General features: G+C 45.5%; 1 protein-coding gene across 1 annotated transcript in view; it reads left to right on the forward strand.

The window, feature by feature from the left end:
* Window positions 1-14,173, forward strand: part of LOC120229312 (SREBF chaperone) — a 70,395-nt gene that overhangs the window by 27,085 nt on the left and 29,137 nt on the right. Inside the window, exon 2 of the mRNA XM_039228239.1 lies at window positions 6,090-6,309. Within this exon, the coding sequence (XP_039084170.1) occupies window positions 6,188-6,309 (122 nt within the window). The 5' untranslated portion in view covers window positions 6,090-6,187. The remainder of the gene's footprint in view (window positions 1-6,089; window positions 6,310-14,173) is intronic.

A 14,173-nucleotide genomic window follows, 5' to 3' on the forward strand; every position in this document is an offset into this window, starting at 1 on the left:
AGCACAAAAGAAGTGAGACAATACTTTGAGATTAATGGAAACAAAAATCACAAATATGTAAACTTACAGGATGCAGGTAAAGTAGTGTTTAGAGGGAAATTTTTAGCCGTCAATGCCTGTATTAAGAAAGGAGGAAGAGGGGCACCTGAGTGGCTCAGTCTGATAAGCATCTGACTTTGGCTCAGGTCATGATCTCACAGTTCATGAGTTCGAGCCCTGCATTAGGCCCTGCGCTGACTGCTCAGAGCCTGGAGCCTGCTTCAGATTCTGTGTATCCTTCTCTGTCTCTGTCCCTCCCCTGTTTGTGCTTTCTGTCTCCCCCTCAAAAGCAAATAAATAAGTATTAAAAGAAAGGAGGAAGATATCAAGCTAGTGACCTCAACTATTAACTACTTTAAGAAACTAGAACAAGAAGAGTGAAATAAACCCAAGGCAAACAGAAGGAAAAAAATTAGAAAGACTAGAATGGAAACAAGTGAATAGAAAATAGGAAAATAATAGAGTAAGTAAAACCAAAAGTTGATTCTTTTAAAAGATCAACAAAATTGGCAAGCCTTTAGCTAAAATGACCAAGAAAATAAGATTCAAATTACTAGAATTATTAGTGAAAGTGGGGACATTACCACCCACCTTCCAGAAGACGATTGTAAGGATACACTATGAACAGTAAAATGATGCCAGTAAATTAGTTAACCTGGATAGAATGGACAGATCCTGAAACAAACTAGGAAAACTTACTAAACAAATAGAAAAACTAAATAGCAGGAACAAGGAAAGAGTTAATAATTTTAAAATGTTCCACTAAAAAAGAAACAAAAAACTTCCCACTAATAAAAGCCCATTATTTGGTGGCTTTACTAGTGAATTATGTCAAATGTTTAAAAATTTATCATGAACTCTTCAAAAACTAAGAAGGGAACACTTCCACATTATCCTGTGAGGCCAGCATTACCATAATACCAAACACTAGACAAAGATGTCATAAAAAGAAAATGCAGGGCAGTATCCCTCATGAATACAGACTGTAGCCCTCAACAAAATATTAGCAAATCTCGTCTACCAACATTTAGAAGTAACGCAGTCTTTGTAATATGCCTTATTAGGTATAACACACACAAGATGAATAACAAACACAAGATTATCTCAAAAAACACACAAAAACAATACTCTTTAATGAGTTTTTAAAAAAAATGTTTCAAACTGGAAATAGAGACCTATTAAAGGCATTTATGAAAAACTTCCATGTAATGTCATATTTAATGGTGAAGGACTGAATGTTTTCTTCCTGAGCTCAGGAATAAGATGAGGATTCATTCTCATCACTGCAATTCAGCATTGTACTAGAAAGTCTAGCCAAGACCGTTTTAGAAGAAAAACACATAAAAAGCATCCAGATTAGAAAAGAAACAAACTAACTGTATTTGCAAATGACACGATCTCACACATATAACATCCTGAAGCGCACACACACAGACACATGGCACACATGCATGTGTTCAGTGTCACTGGTCATCAGGAAAGTGTAATTTAGGACCCAATTAACTATCAGTACACCCCTTGTGGCACAGCTAAAAAAGTAGTGGAAATACTGAATGATGGTTGATGAGAAGAAACAGTCTCATATGCTGCTGAGGGCGATGTAAAGTGGAATAGGCACTCTGCAAAATATTTTGGCAGTTTCTTAGAAAATGTAAACATACCATACTATATCTAGCTGTTTGACTTCTAGGCGTTTATTCCAGAGAACTGGGACGGTTCGTAAACCTTTGTGGTAAGAACAAGCGTGACGGGTCCAGTGTAGCCGAAGCTTGGGGGAGATGGTATTTTCAACAAACAATCCTGGAAAGCTGTGGGACAGAGCCTGTGGTCTATATAGGTTTTTACGTCTTTTGTTTCCTATTCCTCCACCTCCCTTGGCAAGCCTTTGGCACATTTATTTTTCTTGGTTGATTCTTAATGTGTGAGTTGGTTGAAGAGAATTTTAAATGTTGAGTGGTGAATATTGGCACCAAGAGACCATCATCTTTAAAAAAAAAAATAGTGTTGGGGCGCCTGGGTGGCTCAGTCAGTTGAGCGTCTGGCTTCGGCTCAGGTCGTGATCTCACAGTTCGTGGGTTCGAGCCCCGTGTCGGGTTCTGTGCTGACAGCCAGCTCAGAGCCTGGAGCCTGTCTTCGACCTCTGTGTCTCCCTCTCTCTCTGACCCTCCCCTGCTCATGCTGTCTGTCTCTCTCAAAAATGAATAAAACAAAAAATAGTGTCTTATGTTAATATAACATGTATGTGTGGATTTATTTTTCTGAAACTTTCACATGTATTTTCATAATCTGGCACCAGTTCAGAACTGTGGGGACCTCAAGCAAGCTCACAGCAAAGTGAGATGAGCCTGCCTCCCCCCAGCCTGTCCTCATAGACTTATTCCATTTCTAGTGCCCTTTATTTTCTGAGCCAGAGTGACTGGCTTGATCTACACTTGTTCCTCTATAGAATTCCTCAGGGCTGTTCTGACTGGTCCTAGGAGTTTTTCCTTCATGTGCACAGCTCTGTTATTTAGGTGTCTCATAACAAACTCCTTTGTTCTTGCTTATAGTGGGGTCTCCCACAGAGACAGGTGGCAGGGTTGCTTATGTTTTTATGTAATGTGGTCCACTCAGGCCTCCTGGGGCTACATCCTTTGCGCATGTTGTGTCTCTTTAAATTCAGGAAGCAGAGCCATAGATTTTGATCTGAAGAAACCTATGAGTATGGGGCAATGTAAGAAAAACAGGTTTTTGGATCAGGTTGGGTAAATTTTGCTTTGGAGTAGCTTTGCATTAAAATGTGTACAGTGGAGTAGAGATGAATAATGTCTCCTCTTGGTAGGTTCAGGTAGGTTGGCTGGGTAATGAACTAGAATTTTTTTTTTTTTTTGCTTTGTTTTCCAGGTGCTGTGAAAATTAAATCTTAGTATAACTAATAAAGGTCAGTGGGAGGTTACATTAAGATCATGTCAGAAAGAGTTGCATTTGCTGCAAACTGGAAGTGAATTGGATAGTTTTTTTCTCTTGTCTGTAGTTCTGCTTGTAAGAGCTGGACTGCAGGGGTGGGACCTCTCCCCCTCCTGTATCGCCTGTGTGTGCAGAGGAGGCCGAGAAAGGGATTGGGGTTACAAAATCAGAATTTCCTGAAGGGCTTGGTTTTGCGACACTTCAGGAAAGTGATGTGAGACTTGTCAGGACAGTGGTTGGAAAAGCTAGTTTATGGCCTTCAGTTTTCAGGGATCCTCTTGATAGTGTCTCTCCACAGGTATATGTCTCAGCAGGGCTTGTTTCCCCACCCCCACCCCGGGGGCAGAATGGGGGGCCAGTGGCACAGGAGCAGTAACATTGCTTCCCAGAGTCCTTGTTTACACTGGGTGGTGAGCACTCTTGCAGGTCGCCTGCTGTGGTGCAGTGCTAGAGAGTTCTTTGACCTGTCATACTCCAGGTGAGCCTTATGAATGGTTGAGTTGCTGTGAATATGTCTGCCACTTGGGCCAGCAGCTGCTACCTGCTGGCCCCTCTTTCCATTGCCTATTGAATTGACCCACAGAGGATTCTTTGTATTTCCTTAGAGGGTTGCTAGACTGGAAAATTGCATGTGCGCTTAAGGCTTGTGTTTCTAGGAAGGTGGAAAGAGTGGTAGCTGTTTGTCTTCTTGTGAATTGGCTGTGGCGTGACTCCGGTTTGCTTATGGTTTCTGATCTTGACACTGCTGAAGAGTCACTTTTTTTTTTTTAATGTTTTTATTTATTTCTAGGAGAGAGAGAGAGACAGCGTGAGCAGGAGAGGGTCAGAGAGAGAGAGAAACAAAAACTGAAACAGGCTCCAGGCTCCGAGCTGGCAGTCAGCACAGAGCCAGACGCGGGGCTCAAACCCACAAACCGCGAGATCATGACCCAAGCGAAAGTCGGACGCTTAACCGACTAAGCCACCCAGGCGCCCCTGAAGAGTCACTTCTTTTGGCCTCGGTTTCCATCAGTGAGCCTGATCAAGCCAAGACACAAGTCCCAGCAGGTTCCCTGTAGCACAGACCAAAGAAAACAGCAACATGGAACAGGAGAAGTAGGTTTATTCTAGGGTAACATTGGAGAGCTACGGGAGTAAGGGAGGGAATTCTAGATTCCTGGCCCTTCTGCTGGAGTTTTCTATTCTGATTTTATTGGTTTAAGGTTTTCTGTTTGGAAGCAGCAGAAGTTAATTTTGATTCATACAAGCAGAAAGAGGAAGGATATGGGATGGCTCACAGACTGGACACAAAAGCTGTGGAGCCTCGTCTTCAGAAAGGGCTGGTGTCAGAGGAGCCGTGATCTTGGGAGTGGGAACCTCTTGGGGTTGAATAAGCATCACCACATCCAGTTCCTGCTGCTTTCTGCTCAAAAGTCAAAGTCCAGGGACAAAGGCCCAACCACCTTGGTGTGGGTCAGGGAGGGGCACCTTGACTGACAGTCTGTCCGGGCCCAGTCCTGTGGAGGGAGGTGGATCCCCTGTGCCACAAAGAAGACAGCTGCTGGCCAGGCAGGAACAGGACTGTGTCCCAGGAACAACTGCCTCACCAGGAGCAGCAGCTTCCATCTGGTGTTGCAGCCACAGTGAAATTTGTTTTCTGTCAGGAGCCTGGGTTTTTGGTGTTTTTATGTTAAAGCCTGACTTCACTGCACATTTAAAAAAAATTTTTTTAATGTTTTTACTTATTTGTGTGTGAGAGAAAGAGAGACAGTATGAGCAGGAGAGGGTCAGAAAGAGAGGGAGAGGGGCGCCTGGGTGGCTCAGTCGGTTAAGGATCTGACTTCGGCTCAGGTCTTGATCTCACGGTCCGTGGGTTCGAGTCTCACATCGGGCTTTGTGCTGACTGCCAGCTCAGAGCCTGGAGCCTGCTTTGGATTCTGTGTCTCCCTCTCTCTCTGACCCTCCCCTACTCACGCTGTGTGTCTGTCTCTCTCTCAGAAAGAAATAAAACATTAAGAAAATTAAAAAAAAAAAAAAGAAAAAGAAAGAGAGGGAGGTACAGAATCTGAAGCAGGCTCCAGGCTCTGAGCTAGCTGTCAACAAAGAGCCTGGTGCAGGGCTCGAACCCACAAACTGTGAAATCATGACCTGAGCTGAAGTTGGACGTTTAACCGACTGAGCCACCCAGGCACCCCCCCGTTTTGTTTGTTTTTTTTTTTTTTGAGAGAGCCAGTGTGCGGGGAGGGGTAGAGAGAGAGGGAGAAAGAGAGAGAATCTCAAGCTGGCTCCACACTGCCAGCGCAGAGCCTGATGTTGGGCTCAAACTCACAAACCATGAGATCATGACCTGAGCCAAAACCAAGAGTTGGATGCTTAAGTGACTGAGCCACCCAGGTGTCCCTCCACTGAACATTCTTTACCAGTGGAACACACAAGTATATATTTTCTGAGGGGTCACCCCAGTGTGAAGTTTTCCCCTAAGGATTTCTGTCAATTTGGCCTGTGCCAGAGAAAGGTGGGGAGGGTGTCCAGAATGCCCCTCTGTCAGAGGGCAGCTGAAGGTGATGTCTGTTATTCAGCTAGGCTTTCTCGTGCCACCTATGAGAACAGTGCCCTTTCTGGGGAGTGGTCTTTTTTTTTTTTTTTTTAGAGAGAGGGAGAGCGCACGTGTGTGTGCATGCAAACAGGGGAGAGGCAGAGGGAGAAAGAATCCCAAGCAGGCTCCACAGTCAGCTCAGGGGCTTGATTCCACAACCCTGGGATCACGACGTGAGCCGAAATTAAGAGTGAGTCAAGACTCGACTAAGTCACCCAGACGTCCCTGGGGAGTGGTCTTTTAGAAATGCCTACTATGGAAGAGGGTTGAGAGTTTGTTATCAGAGCCAGAGGGGCAGTTTTTTGGCTTCTTTGGTTAGACTGCCTTAGAAACTGCCCACAGTCACTACGAGCTGACGAGAGGTGTGTATGTGCGTGCACATGTGTGTTGGGATTGAGGTCTCCAGACCTTGCCTGTAGGTAGGCATCCTGAAACAGGTCTCCGGCCACATCACAGCTGCCTCCCCCAGCAGCCTGAGTGTGTAGAATCAGTACTCACTATTAAGGTTACTTTTTCCCCTTCTTACCAGGTACCTGCAGATGGTGTCCATTGTCAGTGCTGTCCAGCGTGCACCAGGCTGATCCATGGTCACTTTCCGGGATGGCAGCAAGGTGACTGCAGCTGAGGATGACCCTGACTGAAAGGCTGCGTGAGAAGATATCTCAGGCCTTCTACAACCATGGGCTGCTCTGTGCATCCTACCCCATCCCTATCATCCTCTTCACGGGGCTCTGCATCTTAGCCTGCTGGTATGTTTCTGAGTTGTCCTGGGTATAGTGGGCCACTATGTTGGGACGGTGGGTTTCCTAATCCTGGCTGCTTGGGAGCCCTTGGACTGTGTATACTTTCCACACAGTGAACTGGAGGCTCGTTGAAGCTGCTGGGTAGAGAGGTCTAGTCCTGGGGTGTTTAGCCACTAGACTGAAACAGTCCAGGTTGGCTCTGATGTAGGGATTCCCCAGATTTGTTCAAAATTATTTCAGAATAATGTTTAGATGCTTCTAAGAAACCGCAAGATGATTGAAAGGCATGATCTTTTGATTTTCCTTCTCAACAGTGACAGTTTCATTTTGGTACATTTTGGTACCAGGTTGAGAGCAGGAGCATTCGAGTGTTGCAAAATCAAGTCCATTTGAACAATTCCTTGTACACTTCGTGCAGCCTCACCCAGAGACTTGGTTCTCTGCTCTCTAGTCATTTTCTTGTGGTCATGAGGAGCCTCTTTCTGATCTCTTGCTGATTCTCAAGGCCAGCTGTGGTCACCAAGGACTGTTGTGGCAGCTGCCTTCCATCCACATCTATCTTTCTATCACAGGGCCTCACAGAATCCGAAGGCTATGGCTTATGATGACATTGTAAAAGGATAGGCTTGGTGTAAGAGGATATCTGATGGCCTTTTTGGCTCCAAAACACTGACAGCCATGAAAAGAACCCAGTGTATGATCCTTGCCTCTGGAAAGAATCCTGTTTTCCATATTCATCATATATCTAACGTTTGTTAGATGTAGTCATTGCTGTGCTGGAAGGAGGGTGGCTCAGGATTGAGCTCACTGTTCAGTTGTTAATGATCGCAAGCTCTTTTCTAATTAAGACTAAGAAAGATGAGCATCTTTCATTGAGAATTTCCTGCCAAGTGCTTCAGGCATATAATTAATCTCATCAGTCCTCATAATAATCTTGGGAAGTGATCAAGTTATATTTCCATTTAAACAAAGAGGGGTGGAGGATTGGAGACTTGCATGGTCTGTACAGTTAATAATCAGAGACCCTGGGATTTAAATCTAAGCCTAGGGATTCTAGTGCCGGCACCTATGACACTCTGTCCCTCTCATTGTTCTCGTTCTGAATGTGTATTTGTACCGATGTTTACATTTTGTTAAATTGTGTTGTACAGGATACTTATGGCTATATCCTATAGGACATAAATTGGTAGAACACAACTCTTGGATTTGTTTTTTTCCCTCTAAGTTAATTATTTCTTTCAGAATCTCCTTCAAGATCATACTTTTCAAAAATCCTCTTCTCTCCTTCAAAGCCATACTTTCCTAGACCTGGCCTATGTGGTAAGTCCGTGACTCTCAAACCTGAACTAGCAACAGAATCACCCGGAGGGCATGCTAAACACAGATTGCCGAGCACTACTCCAGAGTTTCCCATTCATCAGGTCTGGGCCCAAGAATTTACATCTCTAAGTTCCCAGTGCTGGGGACCACGTGCTGAGAACCACTAGACTGTGTCTTTCTAGAAAATTTCTCTGAGGTTCTACCACCCCTCAGTGAAAAGAGTTTTCTCTATTATTCTGATTTCTGGAGCAACAGTTTGTGGGGACCCTCATGGTTATTATCACTGATGTTGCTTTCTGTGGAGGGTGGTAGAACTTAGCTTCACCTCCACTAAATTCTCAGCTCCTTGATGGCCTCTTTACACATGCCTCAGCACCTGGGAAGGCAGTAAGAAATACTTGATGGATGAGTACATTGGATTAAACTTGTCTGTTGGGTGAGCAGTTTGAGTTGAGGAGGTGGTAGTTGTTATTCCCCTTCCACAAACCCAGTTCTGGCTACAGGAAACAGGAGTGTTTCCTCTTTGCTGTTCATCTTCTGGAGATTGGGTGTAGCCAGCTTCTGGACAGGGAATGTAGGATATGTATAGCAGCTGCTTGGGTGCAGTTGGGCCTTGTGTTTGAATGAATAATATGATATTACACAAATGTTTCACAACAGACAGTCCTTGGATTTATGATATGGGGCCTCTGGTATGAAAACCTTAGGAGACAGCTAACATGTCAAGTTTGGAGGAGTCCCTCTTGACTCAGGGTGAATTAGAATAGGATGGAAGGTTGAGGAAGAGGCAGATGTGATAAAAACAATATTTAAAAACCATTACAGCCCAGATGCTGCCAAGCCTGCCTTATATTTCACAGGTGCTCCTGGCTGAACATCAGTCCAGTGAAAGAGGCGTGTGAGGCTTGGGGTAGGACTAGGCTGATGGTGAGGAAAGGAAGACTGGTCTTCATTGACCCCTGGCTTTGTAAGTCCTTTGATGCTTTTCCTTTCACATACACAGTTACATTTGGTGCCTGACATCCTTGGAGGGGATGGTTGTGTCCTAGGTTTTTTTAAAAGGTGATGAAACTAGTGTGGTAAGCTGATAAGTGGTAAGTGTTACAACTAGCAGATCCCTGTAGAAAGCCCTATACTTTCTCTACATCACCAAAGTGACGGGAACTTTTTGAAGAATACTGTTTGGTGTTAATAGCTTTTATTGAAGGAAGTTTGCTCTCTGAAAAGAAGCGTGAGAGAGAGGGTCTCAGCTGCAGTAGGCCAGGATTATGGCCTGGCAGGATTTGCATAGACAGAGAACAGAGAGACTTTTTGAGGCAGTAGCCCTATATAATGGAAGTTTAGGAGAGAGCACAAAATTGGGTTTTATAGCATCTCCATAAAGATAGCTTGAAAAAAAAAATGGCCATAATAATATGCTAAGCACTATGCCAGACCAGTGACGCACACATCATTCCTCTTCTACGAAGTGCACAGTCTGGGTCCAAGACATTGGATATTGTGGCCAGCAGATGTGACCTGGCGTTGGTGCAAAGGGGGACAGTGTCAGGGAGAGCCTCTGAGCCTAACCCTCAGGAAGAATAAGTGACGTCTTCACCATTTAAGGTAATCAGGCAGCTCACTCAGCAAATGGTCAGGGAAGGGAGTACCCTGGCGAGCCCCTCTGAGAACCTGCTGTCTCCTCTGGTCCCGCCATCTGATGGCACTACAGTTTTCTCGTGTTTTTGCAGTGCGAGGTTTTTCTTTGAAGAGAAAAAGCAGCCTTGTACTCTCCTGTTCTTAGTGCTGTGTACTTACTTTCCCAAACCAACATCTTTGTTGAGTTATCTCAGAGGAGTTTTTTAATAACTTTTCTTAAAATCTGATTGGTTTAGGAAACATTTTCTAAGGCTATATGAAGTCTCTTAGCCTCCAAAAATGATAAAGTTTGTATTAGAGAATCCACGGGTTGTGGGCCTTTTGGGTCAGGAGACCAGATATTGTGAACCCAGGGCACCAGCCTCCGTGTCCTCTTCTGACCTGGGAAGCTTCCTTGTGCAGAGCAGGTTTCCACTTCTGTTCAGAGCCTCAGGTTGCCTACAGAAAACAGGGTGTGGGTAATAGACAGCTTTTAGTAGTTTGCTGGATATGTAGGTTCTGTTGGTTGCTCATCTTGTATTGCTCTGGAATGGATCCCTTGTGCAGCTTGAACTCAAAGGGTCCCTTCACTTGATGTCCCTGTTCTGATCTGGCAGCCACCTGAGCTGTAGACTCCATTCTTCAGCTCTGGATCACCCTGGGAGCAGTGAATGCTTTTTCCTCTGGGAAAATCTGATGAAACTTACAGTATGCAGGTACTGTGGCAAGAGATGTCCTCAGATTTCCTAGAGGTTAGGCCATCAGGACCTGAAGATGTGACCCAGCAGCAGCCCAGCAAGGCAGAGGACAGTTTCTCCCATCCTGCCCTGGGATGTGGTGGGTGTACTGTTGTGTGAAGAGAGAGTGCTTGAGTGCCAGGCTAGTAGATTGCCTGTGTGCAGGTCAGGGATCAGCCTGAGGGTCATTGGGTCACTTGTTGATTTTATAGCCTGCTGCTCATGGCTAGAGATGGTGATTTTAACTTGGAGAGCAAGTTAAATCACAGTGAGGCCATTCTAAACCTCATGAAGAACGGTAATCCTGCAGACTATGTAGGTATTCCAGAGCAGGGTTGACCCCTTTCCTTGTCCATTTTCTCTGGCAGAATGCAGCACCTTTGGACTGAGGCTGCACATCTCAGCTGCATGGTCTCTGCTTGTCTGCATCTGCCTACATCTCGAGTTTCCCCAGATCACCAAGACCCCTTGGGAGGTGTGCACACAGGGGCCTGTGTTAAAGGTTCCTTCTTTCTACGCCGATGTGGTCACTCTAGACACACTTATGTTCTCTTCGTGATCAAGAAAGAAATCTAAGTAACCAAAGCCCTATGTGAAACCGTGCTTTGGAGAGCCAGCTGGGTAGCTGAGAATGAGTCCCAGAGCACCTCTCAGCTCTGCCCTGAAGCCTGTACTTGAGAGCCTAAGGGGCCGGCTCCTACAGCTGTTCCAGGATGCTGACCTGTTCAGCATGTCAGAGCCAAAGCCTCCCCCAAGCAGAAGTTACTCCTGGCCTCACAAACAGGCTCTGGAAAAGCTCTGAAATGCCTGTTGGAGATCAAAAGCTCCTTTACCATCCCAAACTTCCTCGAACAGGAGAGGGCAGGAGATCTCAGAAATACCGCCTTCTAGTCTTTCATTACCCCACCCCTAGTCCTGTCATGTTCTCCCCTGAGAAGGGAAGAGAGAAAACATCTCCTACCCTGATGCCTCCAGACAAGTGCCTCCTGCAGCATCTCTGAGTGTAATTTCTGTGGTTGCTGTTTCCATCTGTCCTCAGCATCTCCTGAACCCCCATCCTGGATGACTAGGAGTGAGGAGGAGATGAGACTAGAGCCAGTAGCATCCATGTAATTGTGGGATGCAGGGCACCAGGACAATGCAGGGGTGCTTGGTCAAGAAGCAGGGGAAAGGACCATTAAAGGTCTGAAGTATACTTGCATGGCAGTGGGTTAAAGGTCCCTTCCCCCATCCGAAAGCCATCTGGCCCAGGGGATGGCCGTTGCCTCACCCTGCCCCAAGAGACAACAGGATATGCACATCTGACCCAAACCCCCCTTGTTTTTACATTCAGCCCCCTACTGGGAGTGGCAGCAAAGGGGATATGTGGACAGGGAGGACAGGGGTGTGAGAGGGCACAGGAGCTGGTGGTTAAGAACCTGTCCCAGGGAGGAGGGACCATGGGTGAGCCTACAGTCCATGCCCTCAGCACATTCTGTGTCGTGATGGACTTCACTTCAAAACACAAGTTTAAAGATAAATTTATTAAGAATTTCCATACCAAAGGAGACATCCACATGGCAAACACACACATGAAAAGATGTTCAACATCGTTTATCATCAGGGAAATATAAATCAAAACCACAATGAGATACCACCTTACACTGGTTAGAGTGGCTAAAATTAATAACTCTGTAAACAATAGATGTTGGTGAGGATGTGGAGAAAGGGAAACCCTCTTGCACTGTTGATGGGGTACAGCCACTCTGGAAAACAGTGTGGAGGTTCCTCAAAAAGTTAAAAATAGAATTACCCTATGACCCAGCAATTGCACTACTAGGAATTCATCTGAAGGATATAGAAATGCTGATTTAAAGGGGCACATGCACCCCCATATTTATAGCAGCACTATCAACAATAGCCAAATTCTGTAAAGAGCCCATATGTCCATCAACTGACAAATGGATTAAGAAGATGTGGTATGGGGCGCCTGGGTGGCTTAGTCGGTTAAGCGTCCAACTTTCGCTTAGGTCATGACCTCACGGTCCGTGGGTTCGAGCCCCGCATCGGGCTCTGTGCTGACTGCCAGCTCAGAGCCTGGAGCCTGTTTCAGTCTGTGACTCCCTCTCTCTCTCTGACCCTCCCCTGCTCACGCTGTCTCTCTCTCTCTCAGTCTCTCCTAGAAATAAATAAAACATAAAAAAAAAAAAAGATGTATGTACACATACACACATGTACGTACAATGGAATACTACTTGGAGATGAAAAAGAATGAAATCTTGCCATTTGCAACAATGTGGTTGGAACTGGAGGGAATTATGCTAAGTGAAATAAGAGAAAGATACATGATTTCACTCATATATGGAATTTCAACATGATCATAGGGGAAGGGAAGGAAAAAGTAAGATAAGATAAAAACAGAGGGAGGCAAACCATAAGAGACTCTTAAATACAGAGAATAAACTGAGGGCCGATGGGCATGGGGAGTGGGGAAAATGGGTGATGGGCATTAAGGAGGGCACTTGTTGGGATGAGCACTGGGTGTTCTATGTAAGAGATGAATCACTGGATTCTACTCCTGAAGCCAAGACTGCACTGTGTGTTAACTAACTTGAGAAATAATTAAGCAAGTAAAATAAGTAAATATTTCCATAGAGCTACTGCGAAGCATTAATCCCCATCAAATATGGAGCCCCATCAAATATGGAGCCCCATCAAATGTGGAGCATTAATCCCCATGTTCTGGGACCTTCTGAGCATGGGGTCCTGTGCGGCCATATGGGTTATGAAACCAGCCTTGTGTGGAATATCTGGTAGATAAATAATCCTGAGTATTTTCTGAACCTCTTCCATGTGGATGATATTAGGGATGCAGAAGTTAAAATGGCATGGACCCTCCCTGCACATTTCTTATATTAATCATGAAGATGAGAAGACTCTAGGATCAGTGTTTACAGGCTGCCACGGAAAACAGAGGACACGTGCCTACCTGCCTGGGGACAGAGGAGTAGAGAGGCTATGTCGCCTTTTGAAGGATAAGTAGGAATTTGGCTGGCCTTGGGGGGAACAAGGGGAGCATTTCATTTTGGGCTCCCCTAAGACAAGGATTTGAGTACATACGTGTAGCTTATGTGTGAGATGAAGTGAGCGCTGGTAGGAAGGTGGAAAGGTAAAAGAGGAAGGAGCATCTTTCAACAATTTACCACCACAGGGAGCTGTATAATCTCACTGGGGAACACCGAGAAATAGTGCAGGACGCCCACCTCAGAGCTCCTCAGGTGGGTGTGGGGGAGCCAGACTGCCAGGGTCAGCAGACTCTTCCCTAAAGGGCCAGGTAGTAAGGCCACATATAGTCTCTGTCATGTAGTTTTGTTTTGTTTTAAGTAACCCTATAAACGTGTAAAAACCATTCTTAGCTCATGGGCCACACAAAAACAGGCCATGGGCTATAGTTTCCCACCCCCTGATCTATACAACGACATCAGCCAATGGTTGAGGGCTGCCTCCAGCCAGTATCAGTTCCCATCTCTTAGAGGGACCTCCAGTGGCAACAGAACAGTCTCAGGCGAGAGATACAAGCACTAACAGTTGGAGGTTGAGCCAGCATGCCCAGAAGTAGGATCCGAGGAGAAGAGGAGGGCATCAGCAGCTTCTGGGGATGTGTTGGGTGGCCAGATGTGGTCACCAGGCCATACAGGTGTGGTAGCAGGAAGTGTGTAGGTTGAGTAGTGGGGGAGATTGGGGATTTTAGTTCCATATTTGATTAAGAGATAAGTGATTTCAGGGGTAGAAGCAGAGAGTCTTGCTGGGCTAGTGCATTCATTGCTCCAGGTAAGTTGATGGTTGTTGAGTCTAAGCTGAAGGCCTGGAGGTGGTGAGATGTAGTGTCTGGATATATTTTGAAGGTAGGGCCCTCGGGATTGTCTGAAGACCAGATGTGGAGTATGAGAAAAAGAGGATCAAGATCAAAGTGCTTGGCCTGAGCAGCTGGATGGGTGGAGCTGAGACAGGAAAGGCCAGGGAGGTTTTAGAGACCTGGTTCATTTCCTTTGCTCCTGTAAGATCAGGCTAAACTAAGATATAATCTGGTCTTAGAAATGAGTTTTGCGGAAGCAGCATGGGGGTGGTTGTAGAAATCTCCAGATAGTTTTTTTTCTTTAAATGTCTGTTTTCTAACCTTGGAAAGGTGAGTGTTTTCACTTCTGAAAATTGCCTGA

Source organism: Hyaena hyaena, unplaced genomic scaffold, assembly GCF_003009895.1.
Source record: "Hyaena hyaena isolate Hyena2069 unplaced genomic scaffold, ASM300989v1 scaffold_30, whole genome shotgun sequence".
Taxonomy (NCBI): Eukaryota; Metazoa; Chordata; class Mammalia; order Carnivora; family Hyaenidae; genus Hyaena; species Hyaena hyaena.